Source organism: Mercenaria mercenaria, unplaced genomic scaffold (genome assembly GCF_021730395.1).
Source record: "Mercenaria mercenaria strain notata unplaced genomic scaffold, MADL_Memer_1 contig_1862, whole genome shotgun sequence".
Lineage (NCBI taxonomy): Eukaryota > Metazoa > Mollusca > Bivalvia > Venerida > Veneridae > Mercenaria > Mercenaria mercenaria.
The window spans coordinates 17,644-39,024 of record NW_026459874.1 but is presented as its reverse complement, the minus strand read 5'-3'; the positions used below and the strand labels follow the sequence as shown (position 1 = coordinate 39,024).

The 21,381-nt window shown below is 34.6% G+C and overlaps 2 protein-coding genes across 5 annotated transcripts; both read left to right on the top strand.

Moving 5' to 3' along the window:
• Positions 1-2,630: 2,630 nt before the first annotated feature.
• Positions 2,631-9,593, top strand: LOC123554631 (uncharacterized). Of its 2 annotated transcripts, XM_045344888.2 has the most exons (5): positions 2,631-2,760; positions 5,661-5,915; positions 6,060-6,096; positions 7,031-7,129; positions 7,380-9,593. In XM_045344888.2, exons 1-5 carry the CDS (start codon positions 2,734-2,736, stop codon positions 7,781-7,783), a joined length of 822 nt encoding a protein of 273 aa, XP_045200823.2. In that variant the 5' UTR covers positions 2,631-2,733; the 3' UTR covers positions 7,784-9,593. The 2 variants fall into 2 exon arrangements, with proteins under 2 accessions (XP_045200823.2, XP_045200824.2); XM_045344889.2 differs by lacking the exon at positions 7,031-7,129.
• A 486-nt stretch (positions 9,594-10,079) lies between these two features.
• On the top strand, positions 10,080-17,475 carry LOC123554636 (uncharacterized). Of its 3 annotated transcripts, XR_008368931.1 has the most exons (5): positions 10,080-11,132; positions 15,420-15,713; positions 15,973-16,009; positions 16,183-16,281; positions 16,520-17,475. XR_008368931.1 is itself a non-coding variant. In XM_045344897.2 (2 exons), exons 1-2 carry the CDS (start codon positions 16,185-16,187, stop codon positions 16,930-16,932), a joined length of 510 nt encoding a protein of 169 aa, XP_045200832.2. In that variant the 5' UTR covers positions 16,020-16,184; the 3' UTR covers positions 16,933-17,475. The 3 variants fall into 3 exon arrangements, 1 of the variants encoding a protein (XP_045200832.2); XR_008368930.1 differs by having other exon boundaries at positions 10,082-15,713; XM_045344897.2 differs by lacking the exons at positions 10,080-11,132; positions 15,420-15,713; positions 15,973-16,009 and having other exon boundaries at positions 16,020-16,281.
• Positions 17,476-21,381: the final 3,906 nt, after the last annotated feature.

The following is a 21,381-nucleotide window of genomic DNA, read 5'->3' as shown; positions in this document are numbered from 1 at the left end:
GTCTGGCAATTTGACGTATAAAACGTGTGGGTTTGATATAATAAGCCATTACAAAAATGCATCATATATCAACTTGACAGATGTGTAGCTGTTGTACTATCTAACCTTACATAACAATTGAAAACAATTAAAATAATCTTTGATTATTTTACATGAGTTAAGGCAGTTTAGCACGTTTGATAAACCGGATGTGATAGCTTTTATCCGGAAAACGTAGAATATAGCCTCGATTCAGCGTATGGAATCAGTGGCGACCTTTGAATAAATCTGTGACAATGACACAGTTACTATGTTTCTAAAGTTAAGATATGATGTTAAATATATTAATAATATAATACACGTTATATGATTCAAAACATATGTCTTACTATTAGCGTGAAATGTGCAGTTCAATTTAATCACTGTGAAATATCTCTAAAATAAACACACATACTTATACATTTTATCTCACCACATTACAGGCAATATGTTTATTTACAACTGTGAAAAGTTCCATTAAAATCTTCGGTGATATATGATCTTTTGTGTCGATTCACCGTAAAACCCAACTCACTCACTCATTAAAATCTACATTGTAGAAATATTAATATTCAATAAAATGTTATGAAAGTTATGATTTTCCCATAGACTCCCATTATGAAAAATTGTCTAGCAAAAAATCAGTCACATGATCCCATCTTTTTTATTTGCTGAATTTTCTTAGTATACTATGAAGTTTTGAAAAATCGGAGTTTAATCAAATTCTACATTGTAGAAAAAAAAAATTCGATCCAAACGTGCAAAACTATCTTAAGCAGGTCTAAGCCTAATTACCTATAGGTACAAACTGTTTAATCATTCGCCCCTAGCCGCTGTGGATTCGAAAGCTTTTGTGGTGTAGAATTCTTTAATGCGAGGAAGCCATTCAACAAGTTTGGGTGGCTATACATGTATGCACAAAACATGCAGAGTGAATGACTGTATAACGAAGATACCCATAGTGGAATGTGGATTCAAACTGTTCAATCATTCGTCCCTAGCCACTGTGGATTCAAACTGTTTAATCATTCGTCCCTAGCCACTGTGGATTCAAACTGTTTAATCATTCGCCCCTAGCTACTGTGGATTCAAACTGTTTAATCATTCGCCCCTAGCTGCTGTGGATTCAGATTGTTTAATCATTCGCCCCTAGCCACTGTGGATTCAAATTGTTTAATCATTCGCCCCTAGCTGCTGTGGATTCAGACTGTTTAATCATTCGCCCCTAGCTGCTGTGGATTCAGACTGTTTAATCATTCGCCCCTACCCGCTGTGGATTCAAACTGTTTTATCATTCGCCCCTAGCCACTGTGGATTCAAACTGTTTAATCATTCGCCTCTAGCCGCTGTGGATTCAAACTATTTAATCATTCGCCTCTAGCCGCTGTGGATTCAAACTGTTTAATCATTCGCCCCTAGCCGCTGTGGATTCAAACGGTTTAATCATTCGCCCCTAGCCGCTGTGGATTCAAACTGTTTAATCATTCGCCCCTAGCCACTGTGGATTCAAACCGTTTAATCATTCGCCCCTAGCCGCTGTGGATTCAAACGGTTTAATCATTCGCCCCTAGCCGCTGTGGATTCAAACCGTTTAATCATTCGCCCCTAGCCACTGTGGATTCAAACTGTTTAATCATTCGCCCCTAGCCACTGTGGATTCAAACTGTTTAATCATTCGCCCCTAGCCACTGTGGATTCAAACCGTTTTATCATTCGCCCCTAGCCGCTGTGGACTCAAACTGTTTAATCATTCGCCCCTAGCCACTGTGGATTCAAACCGTTTAATCATTCGCCACTAGCCGCTGTGGATTCAAACTGTTTAATCATTCGCCCCTAGCCGCTGTGGATTCAAACGGTTTAATCATTCGTCCCTAGCCGCTGTGGATTCAAACGGTTTAATCATTCGCCCCTAGCCGCTGTGGATTCAAACGGTTTAATCATTCGCCCCTAGCCGCTGTGGTTTCAAACCATTTAATCATCCGCCCCTAGCCGCTGTGGATTCAAACTGTTTAATCATTCGCCCCTAGCCACTGTGGATTCAAACTGTTTAATCATTCGCCCCTAGCCGCTGTGGATTCAAACTGTTTAATCATTCGTCCCTAGCCGCTGTGGATTCAAACAGTTTAATCATTCGTCCCTAGCCGCTGTGGATTCAAACGGTTTAGTCATTCGCCCCTAGCCGCTGTGGATTCAAACCATTTAATCATTCGCCCCTAGCCGCTGTGGATTCAAACTGTTTAATCATTCGCCCCTAGCCACTGTGGATTCAAACTGTTTAATCATTCGCCCCTAGCCGCTGTGGATTCAAACTGTTTAATCATTCGCCCCTAGCCGCTGTGGATTCAAACGGTTTAATCATTCGCCCCTAGCTGCTGTGGATTCGAAACCTTTTGTGGTGTAGAATTCTTTAATGCGAGGAAGCCATTCAACAAGCTTGCTTGAAAGCACCCTTAGTGGACTGTATGAAATTGGTGGTTCTACTCAGGCAGTTAACCCCGCCGTATGTCCTATAACTGTGTAAGTATGACATTAAATCAAACGAAAACAACTTTTTTTTTTAGAAATAAAGTAGGTCATTTCACAATATGTTATTATGAATAATCAACAGAGTCCTTGAAATGTTCACCGCAATTAAGCGTTTATTTACATTTTAATCAATTCTACCCGACGAAACGTTATCTAAGTAGTAATATATTTGCAAAATAACAAGTGAACATGGTTGAGCATTTAACATGTTTAAAGGTAAGGTTATACAAACTATGTATTTTGCAATATGATACAAGAAACTATTTTAGAAGCTGAGTATAGTTTATATTTGTTAATCTTTGCAGGCAAATTTAGCTGTTGTTCATTTTACCATTTTATTTCTTTATGTGCATGAAGGCATTGTAACTTTGCATGCGTCTTCATCAATAAAGCCTGTATAAAATGGAAATCTTCTTGGGCATAATTATGTAAGTTATTATATGCAGTTTATAAATTGTTCTGTACACATGGCAAGTTGGTCCGTGTATTTTGTAATTTTTTAAGTTGTTCTGTACGTTTTATAAGTTGGTCTGTGTATTTTAAAATTTGTTCTTTGGGTTTACCTAATTGTTATGTTTTTTAAAGCTTGTGCAAAATCTTGTTATAAGTTGTTCTGTGCATACATTTATATGTCGTGCTTTGTAATTTGAGGTACAGTTTGCAGGTTGTTCTCTACATCTTACTAGTTGTTTTGTTCCATTTTATAATGTGCGATTTACATTTTTTGTTATGTGCATTTTGATCTTTATTATATATATTTTGCTAGTTGTTCTGTTTATTTTATAAGTAATTACGCGCACTTCGTAAGCTTTTATGTGCATTTTGGTCTCTGTTGGGTACATTTTATCAGTTGTATTCTTCATCTTATAAGCTATCACGTGCACTTTGTAAGTTGTTACGTGCATTTTAACATTTGCAAGATATATTTCATAATTTTGTTGGTTCGTTCAAAGAATACATAGACCGGCAACTTTAAAGCCATATAGAGCAAATCTCGCAAACATCACGTGGCAGCTGAATGAGATCTCGTTTTACCGATGTATAAAACAGACAGCAGAAGAATAAAATTTTTGTCGTGAAAACCTTTCTACCAGATCGTTTGTTTATAATGATAATGGTGTTTTTGAATGTTATTTAAGAAATAATATATCTCATCCAGTGATTTGTCGTTGAATAAATCATTGTTGGGAGTTCAGATGCGGAGGAATTATATCACGAGTGCGCATCTGAACGACAAACAATGATTTATTCAAGAGTAAATCACTAAATGAGATATATTATTTCGATGCTAACACGTTACAAAGGATTTTTATTTACATCCTTGATGACATGCATTAATATCTGCCCGTTTTCAATCGGTTTCTTTTCCAGCGCTCCGCTATGCCGTTTGACGCCATGACGTAATAATTGTGACGTCAGAACAGTGATTTTTTGTATAATAATTCACTGTTTTCTGCCTTCTTTGTTTAATAGGAAAATGAATCGGATCGTGTAAGAATATTATTTTTTCTACACGGGAAAATGAATATATAATTGGAAGTCTGAGTTATCAATAGTTGTCGTTTGAAAATTGGACCCGATTCGGTTTATTACGTGCTGGCCGTATCGCCAGTGTAATACTTTAGTAAGCGTCTGCCGATTTAATCACGATTGATAAGTGGGCAAACGCTTCATTAAGATAACGCGCTGACAAAAGCGTACGCGAGATTATCTCCTGTTGGTTATAATGCAGTAATTCGGTCAAAAATGTGCTTCCGTGGTGTAGTTGAAAGAAGTCCCTAATAAATAGATCCCAATTTTTCCATTTTTCGCGCATTTGCGGGTAAATCAGGAGCCAACTGGGCAGTATTTCACTCGTGGAATGAATTTTACATAAAATAGGACACTTTTCATGCTAATATTCGCATGTTTTCGAGTTATTTACTTGAAAACGAAAGTAGGATGTTTATTCTGCGGACCGCTTTCTGAAATGCGACAATATGAGGGTACCTGACTTCAGTTGACTTGCATTTCACTGCATACTATCCAACATCCCTTTTTCTTTTCGTTTTCTTGAAGCAAATGTATGGATATTGTGTGGAAACTTGGTCTACGTCGGAGTGAAAATCTAGAAACTGTAACAAAATTGTTCTGAAGTAGCTGAATTTTAAATGAAACAAAGAACAATTTCTTTTATTGGTATATAGCCTGTTGCCATTTTTTGAGAGAGAGATCAATGGAGGGAGATTTAACTGAATACCGAGGATATTTAAATAATAACAGAGAGGCTCGAATATTTAAAATTTGCCAGTTGTATAAAACTTGATAGTATGGTTTACGGTCTCGCTTTGTACAGTCATTTAATCCGGTCAACTGGTACTTTAAACAGTGTCAAGTTTAAGTAACTTATTTTATCTGCGTAGAAGTAATCTAATGCACTTAAAAAATGTCAAGGTTTATTTACCAAATACTGCATTTATCTTTGAGGTAAACACAGATGAAATCAGCAGATTGCTTTGTTTATAATTGGTACATATTTAGCCGTTGTACTTACTATACGCAGCGATCTTTTTTATTCTTTTCTTATCTTATTATTGGCATGTTTGTTTTGGGTGTCGTGTTTTTCAACAATATGTCATGTAACGGCGGGCAGTTTACCTAACCAGTGTTCCTGGTATCTGTACTAGTACTAACCTGTTCTCCGCAAGTAACCACCAACTTCTCCACATGAATCAGAGCTGGAGGACGGTTAATTTCAGACACAGCAGCTTTTATGAATTCGTCGCAGAGAACATGCGCCTGGCCAGGGATCGAACTCACAACCCAGTGATCCATAGATTTGCGCTCTCCTTATTAGTTAAGAGGATGAGTGACTGACTACTTTAACATATAAGTATGTTTTCATTATTTATAAGCAGAAACATTTAATAGATTCGACCTATATTGCTTGAACAAGCATATACATGCAATATATTTTGGGACACACATATGAAAGCGCTGACTTTGCCCCTATACAGCATGAATATGCCACTTACTGAAAAGTATATAGTACATGTAAATCTATAACGGATATTATTTTTTAGATTTGTGTATGTAAAAATCCAACTGTAATACAAATTGGTCATCTGTAATTACAGCGCAAAAGAAGATGTGTCATCGTGTTAGTTTGTACAACAGTAGGGGAGCTTGTTGTTCTTACGTCATTGGTCATATACTGGCGAGTAGTGAGGTATGAACGTATGGCTCCCCAACAGCAAGAGATGTGTCTTCCACGAAACAAGTTTCATTCTAAAGGTTGTACGGATGGACTGAGTGAGGATTTCAAGGAAACCAAAAATGTCACCATGTGCTGCGGAAATTCTAGCTATGTTCTTGACAAACTTGTATCAAAGGTAAATTTGTTTACTTCTATTGTGATATAAATATATCCTGACTCCTAATTTCTCTTTTATAGTCTCTTCTTTTTTTTAAATTGATAACTGTTATGTTTGTTAATGTGCACAAGGTCCGTTCACTTGTAATTCGTATCATTTCAGGTCGCTTCTGACAGATATAACAGCAATACAAATCCAGGTATGTTTGTTTGGTTTCATTCAAAATCCGATGCGAGTTCTAATAATACGAAAAACTATTAAACACAAACACAACTGAACTGTAGTTCATCTATCAAACCAAAAAATACTAAATTTTAAAAGACGTAAGATTTGCCTAATTGTAAAAAATAACTATTGCTTTCAGTGTATGTGCATTTCCATGTTCAAGGAATAGTTTGAAGATAGATCTTAAAATCTTGCACCACATAGTTATATTCTCTATTTAAAACATTCAAAAGCGTTTTGTCTCAATAGATGGCAATTTCAACATGTCTCTTTAAAGTCCAGTTTTCAAGGCAGATTTTATGTCAAAGTAAAACACCTGTAAGGCATTTTAAACGGTTTTTGGAACAGTACAAAATTATTTACTCTTGAGCAATTGGATATGATATGATGAAAGTATTTATCGAGAGTATTTCACACGATTACAGCGGAAGATAGTGATCAGTTGATTCTTTGATCATATTTCTTGCTTATACGAATAATATACAAAGCACAGGAAGCTAACGTCATTACATTTCTAGAGCGCAAACTAGTACATGTATATATAATACAGATAAGATTATCATTTGTAATGTAATCGTATGTATTTTTCATCGAGAACTACACATTAAGGAATATGTGTAACAATACAGATGATTGTTTATTTAGTTTTACTTAAACTAGAACATTTTTGAGATAATCGACCGCCCAACACGAAGATCATGAGTTTGAGCCCTATATGACACCAGTACTGTTGACTCGAGAGTGATTTAAATAAGCTCCAAGGGTTCATCACAATCGGACTTAAATGAATTAATATAAACTAAACATATTTAGGCAAAAGAAGACGAAAGAAAAAGTATTTAAATTTACAAATCAGTGTACATCAAAACGCTTCTTTCACATGTATATATAATTCAAAATCCACACAGAAACTTCTGAGCTTAATCTGACGGATTACAACTGTATTAAAACTAAAGAGAAGAAACCAGTCGCGAAACTTGTAGGACTGGCTACAGACAGAAAACATGGTATATTACTGATTTCTATTGTTAGTCATAAATTGATTTGCATTTTACTGAGCTGTAATTTTACATTTTGTAAATCTGGGATTTTTGCCACCAGTAATGTTTTTTCTGTTAAATTTAAACTGTACTAAACGCAAACTTATATCATGTATAATTGCTCTTTTATTACATCACAAGGTATGACTAAAGTGGAGGTAGCTATATAAAATCGTTTCACATAAAGCTGACTGATACCATTTGTTTATATACACAGTTCAAATTGGCAGAAACTTCAAATTAAGCTGGAATTCACTTTCACCGTCATACGCATTGGCAGGACTAACTCATCTACCAGATGATGGTACTATTTATGTTGAACAGACAGGTTTTTATTACGTCTTCTCACAAATCAAAATGAAACTTGACCAAACAATGACTAAACTCAACCATACAATGAAACATTACATCCATTTGATATCAAACAAAGGAACAGGAACAACACTTTTGGAAAATGCAAGGCCACAGTGTAAAATTGTAGAATTAGAAACTGAGGTTACAAGTGTAATTGGAGCAGTCTTCAAGTTGGAAACAGGAGATCGGCTTTATGTTGCGACATCACATCCTGAACACCTGATTCCTGATTATAATAACAATTATTTCAGCATACATAGCGTCTGAAGTCCAACTTTTGGTCAGATACAGGTCCTAGAGCTAAAAGGGCGTACTTCAGATAAGACTCAACACATTTGTACAGAGTACTTAATACTTATTAAGGGTATTATCTGCCAAAATACAAATTGCAATAATACTTATTCAAAATTGTTCCATTCACAAAGATGACACTTCTAACATCCGTATGTTTAAACTGATTGTTGCAACTTAGAAATAAGAGTGTGCATATATGCAAATGTCAATTTCTAACACCCGTATAATTATGTAAGTTATATGTTGTGTTGCAACTTCATGGTAACAAATTACATTCAACCAAATGCAAATTTGTTTTCTTCCATATATCAAATGTTATCAACAGCGTATGTATTACAAACGGAAACTCTAGATATAACAGTTTATTCATGAAACACATTTTGTATCAATGATGCTAATATCATTATTACTTTTTATTCTATGCGCGTCAACCTGCAAGTAGTATATATATGGAACAGATATAAGAAAATAACAGTTTGAAAACGTAAAAGTAAACAAGACTGAAAGAGATCGAATTAAGAAGGCGAGGTGAATATAACTTTTTGAGGGTTGATAAATCCTGATATCAACCTATGAAAACGTCAATAATTGTTCATTATAGTCAGTCTTGTTATTACAATGGTATCTTTAATAAAGAAATAAGGAATAAATTTAGACCAAATCAGGGTGATATTGGTTTTCCAAGCACCTACTTCGATCGATTAAAACAATGTCAAAAATTACCTCAGTTACGATGTTAAATGTACATGTTTGGCAAAGTTGTATATTTTGAAATTTTGTTTTAATGTTACAGTGCTTTATTTTTTGTTATTGTTGTTACAGGTCCAATTATTTTGAAATTACTTAACCATTTTCCATTAGCCGTATTTCTTCGTTTCTCAATTGTGTGAAATTTTTGTTATTTATAAAACGCTGGAAGGTCTCGTTGTAGATATTTTATTATGTTTTCCTATTGACCTTCCAGTGTTTCTTTAAATGTTTAGCCTGCTGTCGGAAACTGTTGCTGCCATTGCGGCAAGTGCAGACCAAGATCAGCCTGTACGGACTGGTCGCAGACCAAGATCAGCTTGCACATCCGTGCTGGCTGATCATGGTCTGCACTGTTCGCTAATCAGTCAGTACATTTTCAGTAAACACCCCTCCTAATGATAAATGGTATTACCAAATTTAAATGATGGGCAAATCCATTTTAGAAATTTAGTAGGCTAAAGGTTAAAAACATTCACTTCATATAGTTTATGAAAACATATAAATAACAAGTTTGACAGTATTAACATTACTTTGCATTAGGTTTGAAATAGTCGACATGTATAGATGTATATTAAAATGTGTACAACCACTAAAATAGCTGTTTTTTTAACAATCAGTTACTGCATGACATTTAATGCATGTAGCTCTATATTAAGTAAAGTTAAGTACATTTGATCAGGATTTTGCAAATTTGAAGTAAATGTCATATAATAAGATAGTCTGGTGAAGGATGTTCATGGGATATCTTAAAATGTTTGTACATATATATAAACCATTTGCATTGTAGATGAACATAAAAAATAACTTATCATTCTGTTTATAAGATTAAGAGTCTGAATGAAATGTTTAGATGTATCGAATCACTTTACATTCAGTTATTCAAATCTTGATTATTTTTCTTGAATTACTTGTAAATATCGACTAACTATTTAATATATAGTTATGCACCATTACATTGTTTACGTTGAATTGTTGGAATGCTTTATAGTAACCGTAGTCCTCTTTCAGATTTTGGAATAAAATTTACAGAATTCTAACGTGTCAGGTTCTGTATTTATTAATACATGTCTATGACGAACTTTGCATGGTTTTGATGAAATATAAATCCGACTTCGTGTCGTGATTGCGGCTATATCACTCCATGTATTTTTTTATAAATTATGCTTGTCTGATATGACATTGTAGACCTGTTGTCCAACATGTGCTTATATATTCAAGCGAGCAAAGAGAACAAAAGGCAATCTATCACTGGAACAAACTTGCAAATGAGAATTTCCTCCATTCATTTTCTGTTTTCACTTCTATCCCGCACTTTCAGCAAATACTTAAGTGTCAAGACATTTCACAGTTGTGCTATGAACAAAGCTGGTAATGTGTTTTTACAAGAAAAATTAATCATGCAGTTATGCATATTTAAAACTCGCCTCAATATGAACATGTTGAATATGTTCATATTGAGGCGAGTTTTAAATATGCATAACTGCATGCTTAATTTTTAATGGATTATGTGTTCTGATATCGTCATTTAAAGTCTTTCTTTTTCAAGCATACAGTTCCATTTCTAAACTTTATAATTGAAAGGTCAATTCATACTTGCTTACTGTTGATTGATCCATAAGACTAGAATTAAATATCTTCACGGTTCCCCTGGTTCTTTTACGTACCAGGTGCAAAACACCCACACACGGGACATTAAAGCCAATGTTGTAATTTTGGTTGGATGAGCGAGGGCTCAAACTCACGACACTTAGTTTCGTTGTCAGACAGTGTTACCACTGGACCACTGCGTCCGCTCTTACTGTTATATTACGGCCTCGTTCTGATATGTAGCCACGTGAATTGGTACATTAGTAAAAATAGCAATCGTCTAATTCTAAAGTTACGGTCTTATTTGTGTCAAGGTTATTTGTCAGTGTGCCAATCTGTGTAAATAAGAATGCGCAAGCACTTGAGAATGTGTCGTATTTTTTCCATGGGTTTAGGTATTTTTTTACCTTTACGCATGTTCTAATTTTCATTCATCTATTTCATTTCGGTGTGTGGCATTAATAGTTTGTTGTGTTAAGTGTCAAACCGACACAGTTCAGTTTAGATTTTATGGCAACTTTTTCAGCTTTGATTCTGAAGGAAGATCCCCGTGCCTCTCCGAACATTCATGGTACTGGCAGGCACTTTGGTGGAAATACCAAACTTCTAGTAGCCAGCTGTATGCCTTCCTTGCATGAACAATTCTGTACCCAGGGTTTCGAACCCATTTAGTGAGAAGTAGGTGGTTCAAATCAGCAACCTTAACCACTCTGCAACGGAGACCGCTGACATTACTCGTCAATAAATCATTTCTGATAATTGTAAATAGTTCAAGAGATTTTGGTTAAATGTATTGTGTCACAATAACTTACGTGTCTACAAAAACATTCTGAAAGTTTAAGTAGAACGTCTTGAAGCATTCAGCACAAAAAGCAAAAAGTGCCATAAACCGGGCTACTGCGTAGTATTACTGCAACGAGTATGATTAAATGGGACAAGGCATGCGCCTCAACTGACGAATCAATAACGGCTGAAATGTGTGCAGGTAAGATTATTACATTTTATATTTAATCCACAATAAATGTTATAACAACTATTATATTACTAATTCTAAAGTTAAATTATTTATCGACAAAAGCATGCAAACTCAATGTTCTATGTCTTCCAAATACACATGTTTTGTAATGATATCTGTAATTAGATTAAGTTGTTTACTCTTGATATTTTCAGGCATTTCATATACCACTTTAAATATAAATGAATGTAATTTCCATTTATTAATAAGCATTTTCTTTAGAGGTGTGCGTTTACTTTAACAGTCTGATTGTTCCGGGGTTGTTTTTTTTTTCAATATAATTCAGCTGTTTAACTTTTGCACATTCAGTTACTTTGAATAGAGACAACAAATTTGTCCTTGCATTATTGATTAGTTAACCTACTTATCATACAAAAAAAAGACTTGTGGATTGTTCTGTTCAATTATTTCAGTTCGAGATTTTTATGAACCAACCATGCTTCTTTATTTAGTAACATAATCAATAATTTTGTTAGATAAAGAAATATATAGTACCGATTATAAGTCAGGACAGGTTAATTACAGTTTACATTAACAGAACAGAGGATCATTATATTTATATCACCGACAGTGAATTTCTGGAAAATCTGAGCAAAAAAGGTCTTAAAAAACATAAACAGGACAAGTATTTACAAAAAGAATGGGGTGAAACAATAAAAAAAGTTACAAAAAAAGAAATTTAATACCAACAACCAGAAATCGTCACCAAGAAAAATCAAGAAGAACAAAGATAAGAAAACCACTCCATCATTGCATAAGGAAAATAACTCATCTATTTCTATGGATGTTTTAGAGCAGGTGATAGAACAGTCGGTCCGGACCGCTAATCTGCAAAAACAGTTAATTGAAAGCCAGACAGCACAAGTAGATTTACTACTGTCAGCAAATAATCTTGTAAGAGACAAAATCAAACCATATGGTAACTGCTTTTTTGAAACTAGCGGGAAGCAAATTGGCACAGAACCCTCTCATTTAAGGCAGGAACTGTGTAAGTGTCTTGAAGAGAATATAGAAGAATACATTTCATTTATGTTAAACCGTCATCACCCAGATGATGAGGAAACATTTGTGGCTGATTACTTGTCAGAAATTGAAAAACTGAAAGTTGATGGGTATTGGACAAGTGCTGTGGCAGACCTTTTTTCCATTAGTACTGGCAAATTACTCAAAGTGCAATGTTATCGTCTACACAAATAATGTTGAACAGCCAATCATTACAATTAAACCAACCAAAAATGATTCACTTGCCATTCCAGTGTAAAATTGGTTTATACATCAATTCGGGTAATTTTGCAACACTACGATGGATGCCTTGAAATTCAAGACTCTGATAAATACTTTGCCTCTCCATTATCAGATGAACATTCCGACAAACAGGAATAGAACAAGAATACACCCACCACCAATGATAAAACAACTTCACCGAAAGGACCTACACCAAGAAAAAAGGCAGTTTTTATAACGCCTGAGAAGAAGTTCCATACTAGAAAGAGAAAAGCAACACCAGAAACATGGAAAAAAAAATATTAGAAAAAAGTTACGGCTGTCAGGTGCAGAGTATACATCAGCAGATGGAAAGCCCAAGGCCGCTAGGTCGGTAGAGCCAGTAGACTGTAGCAAGTGCAGACAGAAATGTGACACAAAAATAACAATAGAACAAAGGCTACAGCTCTTTGAATCATTTTGGTCATTGTCAAGTAATGAGAGACAGAAAGATTATGTTTGTAAACAGATAGAAGAAACAGACACTAAAACATATCTAGACAAAGATGGAAAGCCAAATCAAAAACGAAAGCAGGTGTCAAGAAAGTTTTATTTTGAAATTGAAAGTAAAAAGTGTTCTGTCTGCAAGACGTTCTTTATGAAAACGTTGTCAATCGGTAAGGCATATATTGATCATGCGTTGAAAAACAAAAAGGACGGACATTTTACAGGCAGTGATTTAAGAGGAAAACACGAGCCTCATAACAAACTTTCCCCAAGCAGAATAGATGCAGTGAAAAAGCATATTGAATCTTTCCCACGTATAGGTGCTTATTATGTTCGAAAGGAGACAAAGAGACAATTCCTTGGGCCACATCTTACACTGCCAAGAATGTATGACCTCTAACTGGAGGAGTGCAAGAAAAATAAAACAAAGCCAGTTTTATTGGAAAGATACAGAAATGTTTTTAATACAAATTACAACCTTTTTTTTCATGTACCAAAGAAGGACCAGTGCAACACATGTAATCAGTATTACACAGCACAGCGAGAAGGTAAAATGACAAATGAACAACAGAATGTTTTCGACAAACATCAGCAAAGGAAAAAGCATCAGAAGTGGCTACCTGTCTAAAGCTACATCTCCAATCACTTCCAGCAGAAACAGACCATGTGGCTTTGTACTCGGATGCTTGTGGTGGACAAAATAGAAATAAAATCATAGCAGGTTGCTTACTGCATTTGGTGAATACCATTCCAAACATAAAAATAATAGACCATAAATTTCTAGAAAGCGGCCACACACAGATGGAGGTGGATTCAATGCACGCAGCTGTCGAATTTGCTAAAAAGAAAACCATGATCTTTGTTTCGTCACAGTGGGACACAGTTATTCATATGGCTAGAAGGAAAAAGCCCTATAAGGTTGTGCCACTAAAGTACACTGATATCATAGAATTTAAACAATTTCAGAGTAACAGTACAAAGGTACAGAAAAACTCGGAAACAGGAACCAAGGTAGTCTGGTCAAAAATGAAGTGGCTCAGATATACTAAGGAAGAGCCTGATGTCTGTTTTTTTCAAATACGATTTTGATGATGAATTTGAAAAATTGAAAGTTTGGCTCTAGAAGACAACAAACAAATCCTGTTGTATCTCTACCAATGAAGTATCATTCTGCCGCAAAGAAAAAAGGATCTATTGCAGCTGTGCAAGAGTGGTACTATTCCTGAAGAATTCCATGAATATTACAAGGCTTTACCAGCAAAAAACAGTATCAGAGATTGTTTGCCAGAGCCAGATGCCCTTGAAGATGCAAGTAACGATTCTGACAGTAACTAACTATAAGTGTCAGATTTACTACTACATTTCAAATGTGACTGACAATGTGACAGTGTGTGATTTAAGACAAATTCTAAACATGCTAAATGTGTGTATTAAGCTTTATTCAAGTGCTTATATTGCATAATATTACATAAAATGTATTATGAAATTCACTAAATTGTTATAGATGATTCTTGTTACTTGATGAAAAGACAGTCTAAGAAGAGCAGCCAAATGGAGGCATTTACATATAGGCCATTTTTGACTTGAAAAGTCTTAATCTAAGAAAAAGAATGCATCCTGCCATAATAATCTATTTTTCTATAGAATATTTTTGTTTCCCAAATAACTTACATTTATGTCAACATTGCATATGCCAGAGGATTCTGTTGCTTTATAGAATGTTTTTGACACTTACAAAAACTGTGATATGCAACATCTTCACCAGCTATCAGTTTATAGCATGTTCTGGCTCAGTACTGTTTCGAAAGTTATAATGGAATCATACATGCCAAAACCAGATATCTTTCAATGGAATGTTTTGGTTATTTAGTATTTTGCAAAAAAAAATGGACTTTAAGTTGTGCCAAAACAATTTTTTCGAATTTGACCTAATTAACTAAAGACATGTACAAAATACATATATCATGTATTAAATAATACTATCGTAAATAATACTATAGTTTTTATATCTCAAAAACACTTACTATAAAAGAGAAGCAACAAAAAAATGCTCTCCTGTAAAATTTTAAGAAATGGACATAGCAGGTTCTGGCACTTACCCCTCGATATAGCATGTGAAGTTGTACATCTGACTTTAATCTGACTTAAAAGTATGCTTTTAAGCGATTCGATCGCACTTGTTAGAGGGAGATAAATATGAAATGACATCAACATTTGTTAATGATTCAATCAAAATAAAATATCTTTGCAAATTATCAGAAGAACATTCTGAAATGAGTAAATCATCATAGATGATTTTAAGTTTCTTATGGCCTTTAACAGTTATGTGTTTAAATTCAATACTACATGTATACACGACATTCGATCCACGAGTCGAGTTTTAATTTGTAGAGATGCTCATAATAAATGAAAACTTGTTACATATAGTGCAAAATGAGGTATTACATGAACAATAATTCTCTTTGTTCTAGATGATCAGTTTGAAAATTCACTTATTAGAACTTTTTTGTATATTTTTAATATTTCTGTTTTTGTTTGACTAAACAGAAATGCTGTGTCAACGTTTTACTTTGTACAACTGTAGTAGAACTTTTTACCCTTATCACATTGGTGATATACTAGCGGGAAATTAGGAAAGAACTTTTGGCACCTAAAAACCAACAAATGTGTTTCCCCTGGGACAAATTTATACCAGCTAAAGACGAAGAATTGTGCCCAGATGGCTTACTCCATGAATATAAAAAAATGCAAAATGTCACCATGTGTTGTGGAGAATCTGATGCAATCATTAACAGATTGATGGTCAAATGAGCTTCAAATCATTCAGTATAATCTCGAGATGTAATGTATACATTTTACTGATACTTTTCCTAATGCAAAGTCCGATATTTAATATATTTCATCAAACAAACCCAAATAAAGTGGATGTGTAAGCAGCTTGTATCAAAGATATTTTGCTTTGTTTCTTGTTATATGTCATGAATACCATATCTAATTTGAAAGTATGAATAACTGGAAGGTACATGTATCTGTTTGGTTGTAACTATGCATTTTAATCAGGTTAACTAACTATTTATTTACCGGTTATATCTTTTTTCAGGTCGTTTCAGATAGGTATAACAGTAACTTTAATCCTGGTAAGTTTATATATTTTACTATGATTAAATTTCATGAACCAATTTTGCTAACCACTTTAATTCTACTTACAGCAAAATATAAGATCCTTACAGAAAATTGATTGCGAAACAAGAAACATATCAGTTATCATTAAAGCATTGTGAATAATAATATAATGTTCTTTAATTAACAGAAATGACAAACCTCAACCTGACAAATTACAACTGTGGTGTAAATAAAGGGAAGCAACCAGTAGCAAAACTTGTTGGACTGTCTACAGACAGAAAGCCTGGTATAGAAACATTTCTCTCAGAAGGATAATTTTGAATTTCATTATTTCCTACAGTTTTACTTTTATCAATTCTTAATCATTTCCGCTAAAAACGATTTCCAAACTGGTATTCTTAAACAGTGTTGAATAAAAAAAAGACAGTTATAATTGCTATTCCATTCATAACAAGCTTACATTCAAATTGAAGTAAATTTAAATATTGCTATATGTTATTCTATTTATTAAAACTATGTTACAGTTCCAGATGGAATGTCCTTTAAAATATTTTGGAATTCACATTCGCCGTCGCACGCATTGTCAGGACTGAAACACATACACCACGACGGTACAGTTTATGTTGATCAGACCGGTTTCTACTACATATTCTCTCAAATCAAAATAAAACTTACTCAGAAAAATGCAACGGACCACACAAATGACCAAATTGTCCGACATTCTGTCCATTTGAATTCCCACAAAGGAAATGGAGTTACACTTCTTGAAGATGCAACATCTCAGTGTGACATTATGACAGAAGAATCAGAAGCAACCAGTATTATCGGAGGAGTCTTCAAACTGGAGACAGGGGACAATGTTTATGTTGCGACATCACATCCTGATCGTCTGTCGGCTGACCTTTATAACAGCCATTTCAGCATACATAGCATCTGAGTTGAAGCCCTTTCAGGAGGCAATTTTGATCGACATATGGAACAATTTAAAATGTTTTCAAGTTATGGTATAGGAATATACTATATGGATCATCATTACTGGATGACGAGTTTCTACTTTGATACAATTAATATTCAGAAACTTTCAGGTGCATAATGAGCTGGTTGAGTCCATGCTTATGAATATGGTTTCAAATGTTATTTTTTATAATTATTTTCATTATTTTATATGGTTTACAAATCGTGCGTTTTGTTTCCATTGCTTTTGTGATTCCAAAGAAAGTAATAGTCATTATTCACACTGTCCTAAACTTTGGAACATTGGGGTGCACTGTCGAGTAACTTTGGGACATATGAGGCTTGGTGGTGCGCACCATTTACCGGGTTAAACTCTCTGCTGACCGTGCGAATGTGGTGCCCACTGTGTATTTATTTGTTTTTCATTGTTGAATATTTGACTTGTCTGCGTATTTCTGTGTAAATATCAATCATTTTGTTAGAAAGTCCAAGCGTGCACATCTATAAATAAATTCCATATTCAGAACACTTTAACATGTGGACATTTTAATTCTATTGTTGCATAAATAAGTACCTCGTAGGTAATGAAGGATCTCAATACGCGAGTAGTAATGGTCACTTACGCCTCATCGTTGTTGGTACGAAACCTTCGAATTTAAGATGAAGTATTATCATCATGTCTAATCGAATGGTGTCGTGTTAAACCATCAAACCTTATATGTATTAAAATAAATTTTGATGTAACCCGGCTTCTTTGTTTCATTCTTTTGGGGGTTTTCGTGATTGCAATATTTTGTGTATATCATTCTAACATAATCATAGCAAGCAATATATATGTCTAGGTTCGATTATTCAGCATTGAGCTATCGTTTTCTACGGACGTTTTGAAAATTATGCTGTATTTTCTGAAAAGAACAAAAATCAACGATGCGTTGAAATCAAGTCGCTAATCTGTCTTTTAAAGACGATACCCTTTTAAATCATATTGAGCCGATACACTGACTGGCCATAACAAGAATGTTCTTTCATCTTTAAAGAATATTTATTCAGTACGTTTTATGAAAATAATATAAATTTAAGTTTGGTATATCTTAATAATGCAAATAGCTGCCTATGTTACATATAAACTCAAAAACAAGATTCTAACATTATCACGAGTATGATGCTATTACAGAATCGGAGAGAAATAGAGATTGGTTCAACTCACTGTTCATTGATGATATAGTGATGCATAGCTAGTCAATACTTGGTAATGCCTGCGATACAGTTAAGGTCTATGATAAGAACGAGCCCTGGAACTTCCGTGTGAATCAACTGTATTTTCTGTAAAACTGATTCGTTTCGTTCGCTGTCGTTTATTAATTAAACGAAAATTCAAACAAAACTTAACACAAAGCCACATCGGTTGCTCAGTCAACATGAGAGGAAAGTCCAAATACGTATAAAAAAAACTCTTCTATTTACGGAATAAGCATTTTCCTACAAGTCCATTTTAATTATATCAAAGATACAAAAAACGGGGGTGGGCAGGAAACGGGCTGTAGAGGGGTGGTGTTAGGGGAAAGAGAGAAAAGCAAAGACGAATATTCAACAGGGAAGGCTACGCTCTAAAATATCAGCTCATCTTGACTGTAAACCACAGCAGCGTAAACATGGACGCGAAACATAAGCGCGCGCTTAGACTAAATAATTATCGAAGAAAATGTTTATATTATCTATGAGGAATGATGCTATTATATAAATATATTTCATGCGCGAGCCCCGAAAAGTGTTGTTATCACTTCTGGTCCAACACCTTTTTTGATTAAAATTATTGGATGATAAAGTATGGTTATACATGTATAGTCTGGCAATATATAAAAGGGTGAAAGGTATAGTAGGGGAACACTGGCAGTACGAAATATATACTAATGATTTTTGCAAAACTGAGAGCTGGGATGCGTTTATTAAAAAGTGAGTGCTTATATTGGGGTATTTACGATCGGTGTATGGCTCTACAGATATATGAGCCGCATTAATATAACATTGTTTAGTAGGAGGGGCTACGTTTATTAGAGGAAGTAGGGGCACTTGTACTGAGCAATATGATAATATATGTATTTCCTGACAAAATTTGTAAATTCATGGTAATGCAATCCTTTTGTTTGGGCTAGATCATTTGCAAACTGTTCCTGGATTACAATTGTTATCGGTATAGAAAAATGTTGCACTTTTTTATACGTTCAAAGGGCCATAACTCCCAAAGCAGGCATGGCATATATAAGTCCTGATATTATGCGCAATTCACTTCTTACTAATACATACAAAACTGAGTATGAATCCTATACGTACTGATGAGCTGCGCAAGTTCATTATACCTTTTGTATACATTGAAAAATGTTTGAGTAGTCGTCTAAAAAGGATTAAAATAAAACTGCACACTATACGTCATTCTATAGAATTTTAAAGGGCCATAACGCCTATGCGATGCATGTCACTTTCATATCCTGACAAAACCCCCACTTCGTAGTGATGCGACAAATGACATGACCGCTGAACTTATTTGACAAATATTTCGGGACGGCCGGGTAAATGGATGGCAGAATAAAGAGAAAACTATTTGCTTCCCTACCCCACCCCATCCGAAATGTTTTAGGGGATCATAAGTTTCGTCAGTTTGTGAAATTCGATGGGCTTATATACAAAAACATCAAGGATAAAAAAGTTTATTTGAAAACTGTTGTCTACATTATATGTTTGAAAATTGTCTTCACTTTTAATAGGCAATAACAATTATTTTAAGAAGCTATGATCTTACTTACTGCATAACCTGCAAATAAAATGCAAAATGATATTTTTGTTAAAATAAAACTAAAACTTTTGTACCCTGGTGGTCGTATACTATGATACATATCATATATGTACGAGATAAGGATCAACATTTAACTCATTTATTATTACAAACATTAATGTCTACATATTCATAATAAATATCTACATATTCATAATAGCAAATAAACTATTACAGATTACAGACGTCTGTTTCTGTAAAATCATCAATATTCATGGAGGACCACATTGACAGGGTTTCGTTGTTGCTTGAGTCGTGATTTTTTATCGATTTTATCACCATGAATTCATTATCCCCACCAAATTGACGTTTTGATTAAAAACACGAAATATCAAGCCTACAAAATTAATTTCACAGTAGATTACACGACTGTCTAAAGTCAGACACTGCTATTGGTTTTCCAATAGGCTTACATTATAAAAGGTGACCCCAAAATGTACAGTAAAATTGAGAAATTATCCCTAAACCGTGTCTTTTTCTGTAAAATAATATACCAGACACCAAACAATCACCTCGTTATATAAGCGTATTCAATCCATTTTTTGCAATTTCTCTTCTAACATCACTATCCATCATCATGTGTAAAATTAAGTGTTGAAATACCGTCTAGCATATACCTTTCTAAAATGACAATACATTTTTTTTTCAGTCCGAAACCGCCTTTCAATAACATTATCTGACCCATAACGTAAATTGATACAGTTGTACAAATCATGAGTTCCCTATATAATTATGTACGAGGGGCATTTCAAAAGTAATGCAACTGGGGTGAAATAAAGCGCGCGTTTGATAGATTTTAAATTATTTACGCGTTATACCCTCAAAGTAATCCCCCTTGTTACGTACACAAAGTTTCTAACGTTTAATCCAGTTCTTAAAGGCATCTTCATACTCATTTTCAGGTATACCCAGCATACACTGATAAACAGCGGACCCCAAGGCCTGTCGGGACCTATACCGTCTACCAGCTAAATGTTTTTTCAATTTAGGGAACAAGAAATAGTCACACGGGGCTAGGTCTGGGGAATATGGTGCATGTGGAAGAACTCGAACCCTTTCCTTGTTCAAAAACGAGGTCACAATAGTAGACTTATGCGCAGGGGCGTTGTCATGCAACAAGGATAGGTGCTTAAAGCCAGTGTGTGGGCGACGTTTGAAACATTGTTTCTTCAACGCTTTTTCTTTATAAAATATACTAGTCACAGATTTTCTATTTGGTACAACCAGTTGCATAATAGGGCCACGTATATCAAAGAAAATAACAAATATTGCTTTCTTAGCACTAATCAATCTTTTGGCAATTGAGGGGCGGCGACAGTTTTTGGTAGCCCATATTTTGTCGTTTATTTTTCTGGTAGGCTCGAAAAAGTGAACCCATGTCTCATCTCCAGTAATAATGTCAGAAAACTGCTTTCTTTGATATTTTGGAAACATTTTAAGCAGTTTTCTGGTGGTTTCAAGTCGGATATGCTTTTGCTTGTCTGACAACAAATGAGGGATCCATCTAGCTGTAATACGTCTCATTTTTAAATTACGTTTTAGAATGCGGAATACGCTTGCAGCTGAAATACCAACTCTACTAGCTATCTGATGAACCACATC

Coding starts and splice junctions, on each gene's coding strand:
- LOC123554631 (XM_045344888.2), top strand. CDS start 2,734: ATGGTTGAGCATTTAACATGTTTAAAG. Junction 6,097..7,030: donor TAACAGCAATACAAATCCAG/GTATGTTTGTTT, acceptor AAATCCACACAG/AAACTTCTGAGCTTAATCTG. Junction 7,130..7,379: donor GGCTACAGACAGAAAACATG/GTATATTACTGA, acceptor TTATATACACAG/TTCAAATTGGCAGAAACTTC.
- LOC123554636 (XM_045344897.2), top strand. CDS start 16,185: ATGACAAACCTCAACCTGACAAATTACAACTGTGGTGTAAATAAAGGG. Junction 16,282..16,519: donor GTCTACAGACAGAAAGCCTG/GTATAGAAACAT, acceptor ACTATGTTACAG/TTCCAGATGGAATGTCCTTT.